The sequence below is a fragment of the Scomber scombrus genome, chromosome 21 (genome assembly GCF_963691925.1).
Source record: "Scomber scombrus chromosome 21, fScoSco1.1, whole genome shotgun sequence".
Classification (NCBI taxonomy): domain Eukaryota; kingdom Metazoa; phylum Chordata; class Actinopteri; order Scombriformes; family Scombridae; genus Scomber; species Scomber scombrus.
This window is the reverse complement of record NC_084990.1, coordinates 10,607,576-10,625,138: the sequence shown is the minus strand read 5'-3', so window position 1 is coordinate 10,625,138 and position 17,563 is coordinate 10,607,576. Positions and strand designations below refer to the sequence as shown.

The 17,563-nt window shown below is 44.8% G+C and overlaps 1 protein-coding gene across 1 annotated transcript in view; it reads right to left on the bottom strand.

The window, feature by feature from the left end:
- Window positions 1–2,603: 2,603 nt before the first annotated feature.
- LOC134003225 (SH3 and multiple ankyrin repeat domains protein 1-like) overlaps window positions 2,604–17,563 on the bottom strand; it is a 28,856-nt gene continuing 13,896 nt past the window's right edge. The window contains exons 15-27 of the mRNA XM_062442360.1: window positions 16,954–17,032; window positions 11,030–11,112; window positions 10,750–10,874; window positions 9,530–9,665; window positions 9,270–9,350; window positions 9,035–9,046; window positions 8,602–8,628; window positions 8,453–8,509; window positions 8,159–8,280; window positions 7,451–7,577; window positions 4,140–7,356; window positions 3,135–4,031; window positions 2,604–2,865 (exon numbers count right to left, since the gene is read on the bottom strand). Of these exons, the coding sequence (XP_062298344.1) occupies window positions 2,814–2,865; window positions 3,135–4,031; window positions 4,140–7,356; window positions 7,451–7,577; window positions 8,159–8,280; window positions 8,453–8,509; window positions 8,602–8,628; window positions 9,035–9,046; window positions 9,270–9,350; window positions 9,530–9,665; window positions 10,750–10,874; window positions 11,030–11,112; window positions 16,954–17,032 (5,015 nt within the window). The 3' untranslated portion in view covers window positions 2,604–2,813. The remainder of the gene's footprint in view (window positions 2,866–3,134; window positions 4,032–4,139; window positions 7,357–7,450; window positions 7,578–8,158; window positions 8,281–8,452; window positions 8,510–8,601; window positions 8,629–9,034; window positions 9,047–9,269; window positions 9,351–9,529; window positions 9,666–10,749; window positions 10,875–11,029; window positions 11,113–16,953; window positions 17,033–17,563) is intronic.

Sequence of the window (17,563 nt, the reverse complement as noted above, 5' to 3'; positions counted from 1 at the left end):
CCCAGTTCAGAGACTAGGAATATCTATCTTGAGAACCACTGAGTCTGTTTTAGCAGCTTGTGGTGGCCATTCAATAATTTGACTCAATTAGTCATCCAATTATAGTTTCTACCAATGGAACAAAAATCACAAGAAGTAATCATAAATTAGAGAAGCTTTGACAAGGTACAGTGTAGTGAAAAGTATTTTTTATCTATCTAGTAGAAGACAAATGTCCGCTAGTGGCTTCATCTACATGGAAAAAAAACTATACCTGACATCTGAAGTTCTTTCTAACTACAAGCAGATCTCAGCTAGAGAAATACAAGTGGGCAACATGGAACAAACTTAAAAAGCTACCATTATTATATTTACATTTTTCTACTGTGAACCTTAAAGCGACCACCATGCTAGCAAACAATGTCATTCATCTTCTTCCAAGCTTTTTTCATTGTTTTTCGTGCCTCACAGGCGTCTTGGGTTTGCTGCATGAATGCAGCCACTGCTTGCTTTGAATTAAACCATCTCATCTTCTCCCTCCCAGTGAGATCTACTCTTTTGTCCTATTAGCTCACCGAGCCTGATGGGAAAATAATCCTGGACCTGAAAACAATGTTGTGTTCAACCACCGCGGGGCTGAGTCGAGCTGCTGCCAAATGGCTCAATTCAAACACAGCACTTTCAATTGGATCATTATGTGAATCTGTCAGAGGAGGGAATCCAAGAAGAAATGACAATCAAGACAGGGCCATAGTTTATTTTAGCATTTATTTCAACACCTTAGTTGTACCTCTATCATATTGTTTATCAGTATATACTGTATTTTATTTAAAACAAAACTTTATATATATATATATATATATATATTTATATATATACCTTTTATCTCTGCATACTTATGCTCATACTGTATGTAGTCATGTTCATTATGCATTTCACTAGACCTAAAATACTTTTAAAACCATAGTATGTAATGCTTTCTACACTACCGCTCTGTCCTTCCACTTCTCAGGATAGCATCCATCTTGAGATAGCATTGAGACAACTCAGCATGAAAATACAGAGTCATAATTTTATACTCACATAGAGAGAATATGCATTAACTAACGTGTGTCAGCTTCACTGGGGTCACCATAGGGCGAGCAGTATAGAAAGCATTTACAGTAAATTGGAAATGAAACATAAACAAACAAAGCTTTAAAGAATTTGTCCACACTATTTGGAAGACGGAGATTCTTATAAATGTTTACATACTTAATATTATCTTTATTATACTTTATGTTATCATTGTCGTCATCATCATTACATATAGATCTATAAATGATGGGGTTTTGCCTTACAGTAGAATTCACTGCAGGGAATGGCAAACTGGCATGTTAAAAAATCCAGGGCACTCACGTTCACCTCTAGGTAACATATACAGTAATTGCCTTGCGTTAATCACTCTGAAAATACCTTTTGTAAAGTGGGACGGAGTATTTCCTTTCAAGGGTTAATGTGTGTAACAGGGAAACATTAGGATTGTCAATTGATGAGAAAAAAATGTTTTCTGACCATTATAAATAGGTTTTTGGAAAAGGCATTACAAAGAGAAGGGTGTAGGTCAGGGAAAGCATTTGGCCACCAAGGCAGGCTGACGAACACACACGCACAAAATCAGACACACAGACTCACAGAGGCTGAAGGTTGAGGGAATCAGGCAAACAGAGAAGCAGTAAAAAGCCCTTTTTGATCACTGCACCTGCTGTGTGAGAGAGAGCGGTCAACATTATGGCATCAAAGAGGATGAATCCATCCCCTGACCTGTGCTATGGCCACGAATGAACACTGTTAAGTCTAAGAAAAGATGATTTGCAGTTAGAAATGAAATGCAAACCCTTCTCTGTTCCTCTCCAAAATGTCCTCTGCTTTCTATATAATAATCAGGAAAATAATAAAAGGTCATTTCAGAACAATATTTTCTCAATATTTGTATATCCTCATTATGCACAACTTTAATTCAACGATTATAAATACCCTGACCAGTTTGAAATGAATGATTGCGATCAGCACTTAGTACAAAACAAATGGTTCTACTAATAGTGAATCCGGTTTAACATGTAAGATATATTTAGTGCTCGCCAAGTACATACATACAAAGCTTATTGGGGCATCCTTTGGGGGAATATGGCAAATATATAAAAAGAATACTATGTTGTCAATCATTTTCTTCTATCATCATTTACAAATAAAATCTTTTCTCTCATATTCTGACTTTGGCTCCATTACTCACAGCCATTAGATACTCTGATCTGCTTAAAGCTACAAAATGATGTCAGGATGTGTACCTTATGTTCCAGAGTTTCTGGCTCTGCCACAATCATTAACATTTTATTGGGGTTTACCCTTTAAGCAGCAACTTTTCAACTTTTCTGTGAACTCAGACTGAAGTTTTCTCAGTGCCGCTACGCAGCAGATGGTGTGAGAATCCATCTGTCAGTGTGTGTGTGAGAGAATATGAGTGTTTGTCTTTTACGGCAGAAAACTGTGTGTTAATTAAATGCCTGTCCAAAAAGTTTCAAAGTACATTTTCAGTTGAACAGTGTCATTTTCATGATATTCTCAGTTTCTTCGTGCCCTTTCTCGACCAGTAGTCATTTCCCAAATTTCAACAATATTCTCTACATTTACAAATTTTCAAGACAACTATTTTCCCACATGTCCAGCCCTTAGTCTTAGTTCAACACAACCTGTTGATGTCCACTGTTCTTCTCTTCCACATCTTCTGTTATTGTTCATCTTTGTCAATTTGTTTCTCTCCCTTTCTTTCATCTTTGAATCACCCCATCACTCTCTCAGTCTGTGTCTCGGGGAGAAGTAGTGACATGCAAAGGAGAGGAAAGCGGCCTGGGGAGAGAAGGAGGGCAAATCAAAGAATAAGAATGGGCGGAAATTAAAATAAAGACGGAGAAAACTAAATCGAATTAATAAAACACAGAAGGGAAGATGAGATAACTTATCAAACTCTATGCATTTAATGACGAAAGGGGATGGTCCAGCTAACTTGTATGGAAGGAATGACACACTTTGACTTTCCTTCACCATCCGGTGCTTCCTTTTTGACCTTGCGACCTCGCAGCTTTTAAGTCTTCCAGAGTCTATTAGTCCTCCCTCACCTGTCAGTGAGTTTCTTCAGCGCCCTCTCGATGTTCATTCGATGTCCTACACGTGTCACTCCCAGGTCCAAGAAGTCATCCTTGGTAAGTGAAGGCAGATGAGATCCATCTATTTCATTGTCTATAAAACGCTCTCTGTGTTCGCCCAGGTTTAGGTAAGCCAGCCAGTCAGCCACGTCGTACTTGGTCCAATAGGGTAGAGGCTTGACGGCAAAGGGTTTGACTGGCGGAGGAGGGGTGAGTTGGGGATAATTGAGGCAGGATGGGCTAGGGGGCAAGTGCATGGGGGAGGAGGCTCCAGAGAGAAAATGGGTGGGGGATAGAGAGCGGGAGACGAGTAGAGGGTTTGGACCTGGCACACCAGATGGAGAGAACAGTGGAGGTGTTGAAGTCTTGTAGGTGTCTCCTAGAGGGAGGCCAGGAGAAGGAGGAGTGAGGGGCCCAGGGAACTCAAAGGGGTTATTGTATACAGGTGTACTAGGAAGGATTGGGAGGGAGGAGGGTCTGGGAGGGTTGGGGTTTGGTTGTTCAGTTTTATAGATAAGAGGGCTGGGAGCACGGCGCCGGGAGACTGAAGACCGCATCTCCTTAGTGGGGCTGCACTGGAAATCAAAAGTCTGTCTGCGCATCTTTGACCGATGCTTTGGTGATGTGGGGTACGGACAGTAGGTTGGTGAATGGGGAGGGTGTGAGAGAACCGGGGAGGAAGGCATCTGTGGAGAAGGGGAGCGGGTCCAATTGCGTTGAACTGGGACTTGAGGGGAAGGGGAGACCGAAGGGGTGGCTGTCAGATTGGGTGTGAGGATCTGACGGTGCTGCGGGGAGGAGGTGGGTAAGGGTGAGGTGGAGCGGCCACTGGGGGGGCTGTGAAAAGCGTCAGTAAAATCTGCTGAGCACCTGAAAGACACACAAAATGAACTTGTGACCTTTAATTCCAACAATAAACTTTGGGTAAAATAAGCTCATGAGCAAACATTCATTTAATATCAAGGACAACAAACAAACCTGTGCATGGTGGGTGATTGGGGCGTGTGGCTCCAGTCGTCCATGCTCTTCATGCTACCCATCTGTTGCAGCTTGGAGCTTAGCTCATTGATGATGCTGGCCTTCACACCAGAAAGGGGTGAATTAAGCCTACGCCCATCCAAAGCAATACTACCTCTCTGGACTGCCTCCCTGTCTTCCTCATGCTCCAGAACCTCACTCCAGCCCACCGACCGGTTGTCCATGGGCCTTTCTAAGCAGGCAGCTAGGGTGGAGCTAAAGTTGTCCTCCATTTTGGATCGGCTCAGTTTACGCTGTTCATCTACGAAAGCTCCGTCTAACATTGAATCTTCTGGGTTGCTTTGTCTCTGCAACTGCAAGGGAGCAGGGTTGGTGCTGTTCTGCCTACGTAGTGCTACAGGCTGGACTCTCCCTCCCCCCTCCTTGTAATGAGTCATCTTTGGAAACACGGGGTTGGCCAGTTTAGCGCTGTGCACCTCAAATGTTTGCCCACCTGAGTAGGTTGTGCAAGGATCCTGATGCTCATCTCCTTTCTCTCCCTCTCCTCCTCGCCCGTCTCCTCCAATCCCTCCCCTCTCTCCTCTCAGCCCTGTCAATCCCAGCATTTCTAAATGGTGGTCGCTACTGCTGTGACTGTCCAGCTCCTCAATCCCAGAATCCACCACAGTATCTTGCCAGTCTCCGCTCTTGGGTATAATAGTAGTGTGATGGGTGTAGTCAGCAGCTTTGCTCCCTGTACTGTAGCCAGCCTTGGGCCCAGCCATGGTCATGCTGTAGTCAGACGATGCTGGAGGAGTTGTGGTGGTGGAGGCGGCGGCGGTGGCCGTCATGGTAGTGGTAGCATAGGACATGGTGGTGGTGAGGGCAGCTGTGCCTCTGTCCTGGGCCATGATGTGACCACCCACCATTGGGTCGTTAGTGCTGCTGTAATAGGAGTGAGAATGGGACATGGGTTGGGGTCTGTGTAGTGACGTAGCAGGCACGGCAGCGGCAGAGGTCATGGTGGTGGTGGAGGAAGGGGGAAATATCTGTGGGGACTGAAAAGATGGAGAGAAAGCTGACTGTGTGAGGTTAGCCACCTCACTGTCATAGGAGGTAAGGCTGGAAGCAGCAGAGTCACCACCTTGCGAAGATTGTTGGGGGGCGTTTGAGGGCTTGGGAGATGGAAGAGGGGGTGGAGGAGGTGGTGCAACAGCAGCAGATTGTTGACTTGTGTGTTGATGCTGCTGGTGAATCTCGTTCTTACCATTGGCAAACTGTAAAGGAGGTGGCAAAGGATCTGCAAAGACAAACTCATCATCTACGTCTATTGAGGGAGCTGGTGGAGGGAGAACCATTAATCCTAGACCTCCGCCACCCCCAACTCTAGCCTCTGCCATAGCTTCATGTGCCTGCACTGGTGCTGTGGGGACAGTGTACTGAGGGATGTAGCTGCTGTTGGGGGTGCTTTCCATCTGCAGAAAGGAAGGTCTGCGGGGTGCAGGCTGAGCTGGTGGTGGAGGAGGCTGTATGGTTGGAGCGGGTCTGCTGTCGTACGTCTCCTTTTCTCTATCTCTCTCTCTGGGACTTTGTGGGTAATACTGGGCTGAATACTGACTGTTTCTGTCCTCTGAGAAACGAACTCGAAGACCCTCCCTGGGTCCTCCCTCCTTTTCTCTATCCATCCTCTCCCCGCCTCCTCCCAAACGTAATATCCTTGGTGACTGTGGCCGGCTCATAGATGCAGGCGAGGTGGTGGCAGTGGGGGAGCTTAGGTGGAGGGAGACTGGGGAAGTGTAGGCTGATTGTGTGGGGGTTGCAAAAAGGGAAGGAGTTGGGGTTTGAACAGGAGTGGGGAATGCTCCTACTGTGGATAGCTGACGACCAAAGTGTCTGTCCTCTCGGCGTGTTCTGCGATCATCCTTTAAGGCCCTCTCTCTGGCAGCTAGAGCCAGGCCAAGTGGGGACGAGGGATCTAGAACCTTCCCTGTAAGTGGGTGGATGAAGGTAGTAGCTGGCTGGGAGCCGAACATTGATGGAGCTGACTTGGGCTGGCCATCCTGACCAAGGACAGGGGAAGAATACTCAGGCAGGCCAAAGGCTGGTGGCATGCTGCTGGAATAGTTGACATAGTTGTCTCCAGAAAACATGCCCTCATCTATAGACTTGGAGGGCCTGAGTCGAGGCGTAGGTACTTCCATTTGTGAGCCCTGTAAAGGCTGAATTCTTGTACTTAGAGCTCCCCCTCCCTCCCCTGCTCCTCCGCCTGCCTCACCTTGGATGTCCTCCTCAGATGAGAGGTAGAAAGAAGCACTCTTTCTTCTCATATCACGGAAACGTTCCCTTTCCCTGCGTGCCCCTCCTCCTCCTCCTAAGGCTGTACCGAATGTCGAAGTGTAGTCAAAGTTTTCCATGTTCTGCTGCGAGGAAACCGAAGTGGCAACAGTTGATGAAGGCAAGGAGGTGGAGGTGGGTGGCTGAGGTGGCAAGGGAGTGAGTGGTGAAGGTAGACTGGCATTGGAGCTGTCTTGGGTTGCATCTGCAGAGGTCTGGTCCTCTGCATCTTGTAAAGGCTCAGCCTCCATGCTGCTACCCTGACTGCTTCGCCCACTGCTGCTGGTAGAGGGCGCTTTGACAATGATGGTGGGGATGGGGATGGAGCTCTTGTCTTTGGCTGCACCCCCCTTTCCTCTGTGCTGCCGCAACCCATCTTCTACTTTAGACTGTTTCATCAGAGCTCCCCGACCGCCCCTCTTGGTTGCCCCCCTGCCAACCCCACCACCCTGCTCCCGAGTGGCCATATGTGGATGATGCGGTGGCGCCGGTTGGGCCTTAGGCTTAGCACTTGTTGGTGGCGTAGCGCTGCTGTAGCCTCTCCTTAACGCTCCCATTTTACCACCACCTCTCCTGGGTGTCTCTGTCTCCCTGATGCAAAGTCCATCCGATTGTCTGCGGAGGGTGGGGACCATGACCTGCTGGTTCATCCCACCAGGTCCGCCCCTCTCCCAGCCTGCTTGAGTAGGATGCCCTGGTTGGGAGTGAGGCTGGTAATGGGCTTGAGTTACAGGGGGTATGGGCATAGCGGGCCCTCTCCCAGGATGAGGACCCGCGGATAAAGGCGGTTCTGGGGCGGATGTGTTAGGGGGTGGGGGGATTTCTTCTGGTCCTGGCACTGACAGGCTACGAGCCAGCTTCATAGCAGGTGGGTGAAGGTACTGCCTCTCCTCCTCTGTTACACCTGAGCACAAGGACAGAGGCAGTTACAAGCAGACACTTAAAAACAAACTCATATATTGAGCAGGCAGAAATCCTTTCATGACAATTAGCGTTACCAATAGATTTTTGACGCATCATGACTGCATGCTGAGGACCGTGGCCTGGTTGAAAATGAGCTTGGTTGTAGGTAAAACCTGGTCCGGGCTGCACCATATTCACTGATGTTTGTTGCTCGTAGGTTGGCTTCAGGTGTTGCGACACAATAAAAAGAAGAAAAGGGAGAATTTGAAGTAGATTTTGAAAAGAAAGGGGGAGTAAAGAGAAGAGAGGAAACATTTACTCATATAATCAACTAAAATAAACGTTGGCTGATCTGATATGCATTATGATGCAATACAGAGGGACCAGTCCGAGTATCAGGCAACAGAGCTTACATGAATGGACACAACCTGACTCACACTTGAACAAATGTTTCAGTGTGGGTGGTCCATTGTCAATCATTTTCTGTAAAGTGCAGTGAAGGCACATACAGCTAGAAAAACAAAACAAAAAACACAGAGCTGTTATAGATAGGAATCATTTTTTTTGCGTGCATTAGTCACTTCCATGAATAAAAATGTGCTACGTCCTAAAGCAGTGTAAAAACCCTCTGGTATATGTGAATCTGGCATTGCAGGACTGAGAGAGCTGTCCACAGCTGTTCAGTATTTGTCAATGTTAATATTTTGTCGATAATAGGAAAATTGAGTCTAAAAAGCCAGCAGGCCTCCAATTTATGGTAACAACCATAACTAGAACCATTTCCTTTCAATTCCCAACAGTACCTCATTGGAGACACTGGGAACAATACTCTTGCTCCGGTCCCTCTTGCCTCCATGACCTCTCTGGCCCTGGTTGTCTGATGTAATAGTGTGTTGGGCAGCAGCCAAGATTTCATCCAGTTTATCTAAAAACAAAGGCAGAGCAGGGGCAGGGCAGAAAAAAAAGGTGGAGTGAGAGAGAGCATGAAATAAAAGCAGAAACATGAAAAGGGAGAGTTTCAGTGAGCCCTCTACTGTTCCCCCAAGGTTTGAAAACTCCCTCTTACAGTATAACAAGAGTGGTGAGTGATTTCTTACTTAGTGCCATCTGATAGACTGTCCTTTTCTTATCAGGACCCTGAGAGGACTCATATTCTGAAAAAGGAAGAGAAAAAGAGCATCAAACAGGCTGACTTTTAATTAAAGCTCAGGGGCTGATAGCGGTAATGATAAACGCTAATATTCACCTGCTTTCTTTTTCCATGGAGAGGCAGCTGTAACATACATAATTCGGGAAACAGAAATTAGGTGTGACTAGAACTGCTGTGTAGTCATGTGTGTAACGCAGATGAAAGGATGAAATACATACTCAGACACATGTGATGGTGTGAATGCAGAAGTGATGAGAGGGATGATGATGGGGACGGAAATGATAATGAGAGCACAGAAATCCATGATTCTCCCACCTTTGTCCACTGTGTGCAGCACATAGAGATCAGAAGAGAAAGAAAGCAAGCAGAAGAAAGTTTGTTAGCATTTCATAACACGCAACTGCTTTTGTATCTCTTGGCGTTGCTGTTTCATTATCACATTTCTTCCTCATGGATAATATCAAAGGCGCAAAAAAGGCGCTAAAAACTTTGCTACTGTAAAAATAAATTCAATTGCACCTATAGAGGCAAATTTTCTCAGCTGTCTGTGTTACTTTGGTTAATATTTAATGCTGTTTTCCTAATACTACTATGATACTGTACCACCTCCCTGCAGACATAGTTGTAACCCACCTAAAATAAGCTACTTTAATGTAACCCCCCTATATAAAAAAGAAAACTTAATTTATTTTTTACTTGTTCTTTCCAGACCTCCCTCCCCTTTATTATTTGCATTCAGTCCTTTGTCCCCTCCATTAGCTTACCCATGTCTTCCAGCTCTGATGTCATTGACTTGGATCGCAGGGCAATGGCAGGAGGAGTCAGTCTTTTAGTCTGCTGCGGTGCTGCCAAGGGAAGCCAGCCAAATGCAGACTTAATGTTTAGTATTCCCGTATAAACATACAGTCACCAATGACAACCACATTGCTACAGGCTTTTAGGGTGAAGTAAACATGCAATCAGCTTTATCATCACATCATAAACACAGGATGAAAATGACATACAAGGAAAACTTGATGCTTACCTTTCTTTCGAGCAGTGTCCTCCAGTTCAGGGTTTCGAGCAACCATCACAACTTTCACCATGAGACTGTTGCCACCCTGACGGATCATGTTGACCACCTGCCGGTGGCCAACCTTCACTACATTCTGGCCGTTCACCTGACAGAGACACAGGAGGTCTGAATGTAGAATCAGCTCATGTTTTGCTTTAATTTAAAAAAAAAATGAAGAATCAACTTTTGTTACATGGGCTCGACGCAAAAACAGAAACACCTTACAGTACAGAGTTAGTGAAGGTCTACTTGTGACCACAGGCTGATGTATCTTTCTTGTGTATGACATGCTTTATGTTTTTTAAGACTTAGGTTCCAGCTAAGAACCAGCAATTCAGGCAACAGCTACAGTAAATCTCAGTAACAAAGGCTTGGGCTGCTACATAAGTGAGTCATATTAGGTTGAATACCAATTAGCTGTATGTGTCAGCTTTAATAGAGGCTTGACACTCACCATTTTTAGAAGTGAGTTCTCAAGGCAACAAAAGTTGCATAACATACCTTTTAAAAATACAAGGTCATTGAGGATCAGCAGTTAGAAGTAAAGCAGACCTTAACCAACTCTGACAAAAAGAAACTGGGTATACAGTACAGTACCAGGCAAAAATGGACACACCTTTGTGTCCAGACTTTTACCTGTTATTCTTTGCTTAACAACACTATAAAAACTATGGCCTGAAAAATGCATTTGTTGAATTTAGTGCATGACAATGAAGAAAGCCCCTGTTATAGTACGTTTCTTCAGTCTATAAAAAGTTAAATCCCTCGCTCAATGTCATGTAGCTTGTTATGCTTGTTGCCTGGTAGTCATTTGATGATATTATCAGCAGGAGATTTCTGCCTGTTTAATGTTGAATCTCCCCTGAGTCTTAAAGGAAAACCTGGATGTGTGATTCTGAAGGACTGACACCAAAACCTAGCATAGCATAATGTTAGGTTGGTTAGGTAATGTTATGATGTTCATGTTTTAATCATCTGGGGACTCTGCTGCTATCCAACTTTGTAGGAGCACAGTAAACACTCTGAAACATCAACACTGACCCAGAAAAGCAAAATGCATTTGCAGAAGTAGATTTTAACGTTTTATATGTCTAATGTAGCTTCGGTACGTTATTGATAAACAGAACCTCTGAATAAGTTCCATGATGGGTTCAGTCGTTGTGTTAGTCCACATTTCAGCTTGTCCATACCTCGATGAGGAAATCCCCCATCCTCAGGCCAGCCCTCCACGCCACGCCCCCCTCATCAACAGACTCCAGGTACTGCAAAGCGGGGAAGGCTGGCGTCGGAGTGAACTCCTCTATGGGAGTCTGAGCTGCAAAGGATAAAACAAAAAAATGGGTGAGCATGAATGGATAGCAGGAACATGGGTTTGAAAATGAGGAAGGGATAGAGAGATTACAAAGGGAGAAAAAGAGCACACGAGGCTATGAAATCTATAGAGGCTGAATTTTTGGAGATGAGGCTCACCTTTGGCTCCCCTAAGCACAAAGCCAAAGCCCTCATTGTCTTTCTTCTGTAGGAGCACTGTCTTCTCCTTAATGATGTAGTCACTTAGAGGGAGTAAAGATGGGGCAGAGAAGAAGAGGAAAGGAGGATGGAGAGAGACAGGGAGAAAAGGAGAGAGAATTGGAGAGGAGGAGAGCTATATGACTTCTATAGCAACAGTAAAGTCTTATTGTCATGCAAATAAAGCATTTTCTGAATGTGGAAAACAGCTATACTGCATCACATTATGAAATCACACTGCAGCAAAAGATAGGATGGCTTGAGAATGTCATACAAAAAACGCTGGTGAACAAAAGGATTGATGGCAGGGATACAGTAAATATCACAATGGGGAGGAAGCGTACATGAGATGACATTCTATACTATGGACTAATCCAGACAGAGCTGACAAGCACTGGGCCGCGGGAACGGCACATTAGAAAAATGTGCACATACACTTCACTAGTAATGGAAACTTCCAAATGCACCTAAATCGCTGCATTAACTTTCACCGCCTCTGGCAGCTTTTGCAAGGATACTGCTTTACTGACTCCAGCACACCACTACCGGTCATACATGACACTTCAAATTATGTACAAGAAGAAGTCGGACAGGCCTCTAATCTGCTTCCACAAACAGCTCCTCAAGCTCAAAGACTTTAGCTTGGGAGGACAGAAACAAGGATCACAGTGATGCAATCTTATTACAGTACGAGATGGTTGGAGCGGTGTAACGGCTGGCCCAGGATGCTGCTTCATTATTCTATTACCATGTCTGGGACTTTTGGCCAAGCTGCTTTACAACCCTTTCCCTAATATAGGACTGGTTAAATGGACTCCACACTGCCACACAAAGCCACATCTCATGACTCATTTCTGGACTTGACTTTCTAACAATGTCAATACACCCTGGTTCTGTTAGAAAGCCTGGGGCCTGAGCAGCGCTGTATGATTTAGGAGGAATTCCAGATATTTTTTTCCCGAGACAGCTCATTTCTCCGTTAGTTTGTGCTCCTCAACTTAACTCAAACTGACAAGCTAACTGAAATCAAATGGATTTGATTTCCTAGAAGAACTGTGACTGAATAACACAAGTAGCCTGGTCAAAGAGCTGTCTTTATTTATAGTGATAGTTTAGCTGCCAAAACATTGCATTAACAGTGCCCTGGGAATACCCAAGGGCATAATTTCCAATGTGGATCCAGTTTTTCTCCCAACTTTTTAAAAAAATGAGAAGTTTGGGTGAATTGTGTGTGTGTGTGTGTGTGTGTGTGTGTGTGTGTGTGTGTGTGTGTGTGTGTGTGTGTGTGTGTGTGTGTGTGTGTGTGTGTGTGTGTGTGTGTGTGTGTGTGCGTGTGTGTTCACACCAGGACCTTCATGAGATGAAGCGACTGTAGTTGGAAGTTTTGGGCCCTATAATTATAGCTCAGGAAGTGCTTTTTCTCAAACTGCACAGAAATTCGATCAGCAGACCCAAAACCCAACCGTGGCTCTTAACTATCTGTAATCTAAAACTAAACACAGCCATCTGATTAGCTGCCTGGCAATAAGGCTTGCAGCCAGGCATTCACATGGCTGTTTAACCACTTCGAAAAAAAAGCAATGCATCATTTACAAATTCTGTCATTTTGATTCACTTTTAGGTCTTAGGGAGTGGACTTAAATTTTAGTTTATGCCTGGCAGAGGATGTTGTCACTGTCATTTTGTCTGAAACCATATATACACCCATGTGTATACTGGTATTAAAATAATAATCAGTATAATATTATCTTCCACATTGTCTCGTATATCACAGTCCCAGCTAGTTTGTGTGTATTTAATCTGGCAGAGCACTGAATAAATGAAATTTGGCCATTGAATCACAGAGGTGCAGAAGAGTCATAAGCGTTGGCCTACAGGGTTGAAGATCCAGACTTCAACACCTAGCTGTAACTTTAGCACTGAGCAGACTGTCGCTAGTTTCTCCTACTGAGGTCCATCCCTTGTGTGTTCTCCATCAATGTTACTGTTTCGCCAACGCACAGCCGCCTTCCAGCCATCTGCTCCTCACACCTCATTCCTTTTTCTCTCACCCTGTCCTCCAACATGCTTTCCCTCTCTGAGGATCAAAGTAACATGGAGTGGGTGGATGCATCCATTGGGCTCTTCATGTATCCATTTCTACAAGGGGGAAACATGGCCAGTGTTGGTCCTCCAGTTGGTTCTAACTTGTGTTGCAGGCTTGCAGTAACACACCTGGTCTCCTGTACATGCATCGCTGGTTCAGCTCTTCAATAACAATAATCGCCATCCTGTCCTGGACAATTAGGGCCATAAAAAGCACAAACGTCCCTGGTTAATCTCTGTTGGCTAGTAGGACACTCTGAACTGGCTCCAATAGAGCTGTAAGCCTACTGGAGACCTGAGTTATTTTGTACCCTCCTGAGTCATCCTCTCCTCTATTCACAATTACTGAGAAAAAAGGCAGCTTTTTAACCATTCACCTGCTGAATGTACATGCAGATAGACTGGCTATGTGGGGACAATACCCACAAACCACAAGTGAAGCACTTGACGGATGCTAGTGACACACACTGTAGATGGAGACGTGGTAGATGCATAAGATGTAAAGTACATATGCATAGATATATGTACATGCTTTAGGAGATATTCCCACAGCAGTCAAGCACCATGACGTATACACTCATATGTGAAAGCCTCATATATTTTATTCAGTGTATATAGTCGCATGCACACACACATAAACACCAATGCATGCACACACAGACACACACAGAAATGACCGGTATCTCAAATTAGAGCTCGAAAGGAACTGACACACCGCACTCTTGCTACTTATTGACTCATTCACTTTCATTCTTTTGTACAGTAAAAACAACACACATTTCTAATGACATAATGGGATGAATGAGAAAAAAAATGGGATGTGACAGTAGCATTTTTGTAGGAACAGGTATAAATGGGAAGTCCCAGTGAATGAAAAATATCTGCTTAAAGAAATCATGACTCAAAGAGAATGAAATACACCCACACTGTCTGACTGAAATGCATCAATATGTGCTCCCTTTCACGCACTAACACACACGCACACGGCGTTCAGAGACACACGAGAGGAAGACACAGAAATAAACATGCTGCAGAGTCTCCATTCAATATCCACTTCTGTCCCACAGATATTCACATGCATAGGAAAAAACAAAAACAAATTTAAGACACATACACACACGCACACTCGGAGACATACACACACACACACACACACACACACACACACATACAGAATACATAGCTTATTAGTCTGTCTTTGAAAAGGCACGGCCTCTCAATAGCATCATCTACCTCTCCCCTCTCTCCATTGTCCTCTCCTCACATCCATAGCCAGCCAATGAATGAAGAAACAGCCGCTACCTGTAAATGAACCACACGCTCCTGTTTCTGGGGCCCAGTGACGGCCACGAAGAAGAGAGGGAGAGAGAGAAATCTCTCTCTCCGCATCCCCCCATTGCCATGTCCCCCCCTCCTCTCTCTTGCGCGCACTCTCCACCACCACCACCTCCTCCCTCTTCCCTCCTCCTCCTCCTGGTCTTCCAGCGAGAGCTCAGGCTGAGAGAGCCGCGAGAGTGGAGGAGAGAGAGCGAGATAGGTGGGGAATGAGGAGAGGAGAGAGAGCATGCTGGTCTGCACCCCGCATACTTCAGACAAGAGGAAGACAATGTGAAAGCAAGAGAGAGAGAGAGAGAATACCAGAGATTATCACAAAAGAGCGTGTGTGTGTGTGTTTGTGTGTGTGTGTGTGTGATGGATGAGATGAGAGGAAGAGGGGTTTGGTTGCAAAATAGGGGAGATGGAGTGCTGAATTTGCGGGGTGGGGATGCGGGGGATGGGTATAGATGTGTGGCGACAGAGAGAGAGAGACGGCGCTCGCATTTGCACATCCAACGACCGGTGTATCACAGATTCACTAACAGCTGATTCCCACCCTGGATTTACTCATACACACACATTTGCCAACTTTCCTCTCGCTCCCTCCTCTCCTCTTAACGTAACGCAGAGCTGTCATCACCACACAGGCTAACAAACATTCTCCCTCTCTCTATCGCTCTATCAAGACTAGTAATTGACATTCTCCCAAATGCCTAGCTGCCGTGTAGGAGCATGCACCGGATCACCTTGCTCTTAATTGAGCACCACTTCACCATGGTGTTGCCATTAAATTTAACCAACTTAACACAGGTAATTTAACCCCATTGGCTGCTATTTCCATTTAGAACACAACCACAGCTGCATTAAAGTGAATGCCTTATTGAATGACAGTAAGAGCTGCTAAGCACAAGGCTAATGTCAGCCACAATGTGTAAGAGGCTGTAAAACCCTGAGGTGGCGACTGGTAAGTCCTTCTCACTAGCCCAGGGACCTAACCAACGCTTGGTGCTTCAGCCTCCCCATGACTCATCAGCAGCATGAGGTACGTGCATGCAAAGACACGGGCATATTCATACACACATTAACTCTCAAACAAACATGCACAGCCTCATAATACACAACTACAGCTGCCTAGGGCTGGGATGCAGCTTCAGACAGATGCCATGGAGGAGGAGAAGAACCCTCACCCCTCCCCTCTACCATTCATTATGGCATTATTGTGTTCAGTGTAAACAAGCACCAGAGAGGAGAGAGAGCGAGGCGTGTGGATGGAAGTATCAAACAGACAAGTGCGTTTGTCTGGTGGAGCCAAAAGGGGCAGAGCTGAAAATGACATGGCTGCTCTTTGTGCTTTCAGCGCTGACGTGTTCACACAGCAAAACAATGGAGAACAAGCGCTGTTCAGGATCAGCAGAAAACAGACGCATGCAGCACGGAGGAAGACATGAAGCACAGCAGGTCAAACAAGTGGGCCCACACACACACAAACGCACGCACGCACGTACACATGCATGAACAAACACACACACACACACACACACACACACACACACACACACACACACACACACACACACACACACACACACACACACACGCACCCAACGAGAATGACCAGAACACCAGTGTGTCAACTATTTAAATCACCTTCACTGCCCTCAACCTCTTTACTTACAGTAATAAACCAGAGAGCAGACAGTTCAGTTGCTGCCCACACTCATGTGATGAACTACAGTTAGAACTACATCAGGGGCTGCAGCCAATCAGGGTTCACCTAGTTTTTAGTAGTCCATCTATTCTCTTAACTGCTATGCTGTTAAGGATCATGAGGCGCTGGAGTCTGTCCCAGCGTGCATTGGGTGAGAGGTTGGCGTGCACTTAGAAACATGTCAACAGATAAAAGGGCCAAGACAAGTCAAATACAACTGACACCTACACCTCTCCAGCAATTTAGACTTCATAGTAGGGCTGAAAATTCTTTTCATTACTGATTATCATCTGATATTTTATAGACTAAGCAATTCATTGTTTTGAAAACATTTTTCACTAATGTGTTGATTAGTGAAAAATGTTACTTGTCCTTTCCCACTGCACAGTATGATGACTGTAAATTACTTGTTTTGTCTGACCAACAGTCATAATTATCTAAAACTGAGAAGAGCAGCAAATCTTCACATTTGAGAAGCTGGAACCAGCAAATGTTTGGAATTTTATTTAAAAAGTGACCAAAACAATTAATTGATTATCAAAATAGTTGGCGATTAATGTTAAGTTGATGGAATAATCGATTAATTGACTAATCATTGCAGCTCTACTTGCAGTTTTTTTTATTCCTTAACTGTCTCAAGTTAAAGCCAGCATTCTGACATCACTGTTGGATTAAAGCTGACATATTGTTACTGCCCAAACTCACTTGTTGATTACTGCTCTTTTGATAGATGACTGATTGAAAGGGACACAGCATCTTGTCAGCGGACTCTTACCTTGGGCCATCAGTACCATCGTAGGCTCCCACAGTGACGTTACGGAAAAGCTTCCTCTTGGCTTTCTCACTGCGCGTCTCTGTAAGGCACATGATCACAAAGCATATGCTCAATATAAACTTCCAGTTTCCGTCATGACACCTTCTCTGTCTTTTCATGGAAGTGTTGAGTCCTCGACACGCAAATGAATCAAATATATTTACACCCTGTTTTTTTGTGTTTTTTTTTTTGCCCTGTATGTGGCATATGGTTTTCTCGCTGCGTGAACAGTGCAGCTGTGAAAATAGCAGCAAACTGAATGCCTGTTGTGTACATGTACAGTACATGCAAAAGGGCCTGCTGGTAAACACGAGTGTGACATGTGCATTACAGTGACTCAAAGGATAATTGTAGCCCGAGGGGACATGCAACCCATTTTCTAGCATGTCCTCTCTCCAATCTGTGTGTGATTATGATAGTAATGTATATTGTATATGTTTTGTTAACCCGTCTCTGGACACTTCATTGATCTCCAAACAATCAAATTTCTCTCAATTTTCACATGCGACTGATTAAACTTTTTTTTTTAAAGGCACAAGCCCTATTTTGAAATCTGTAAAAAATAACATAT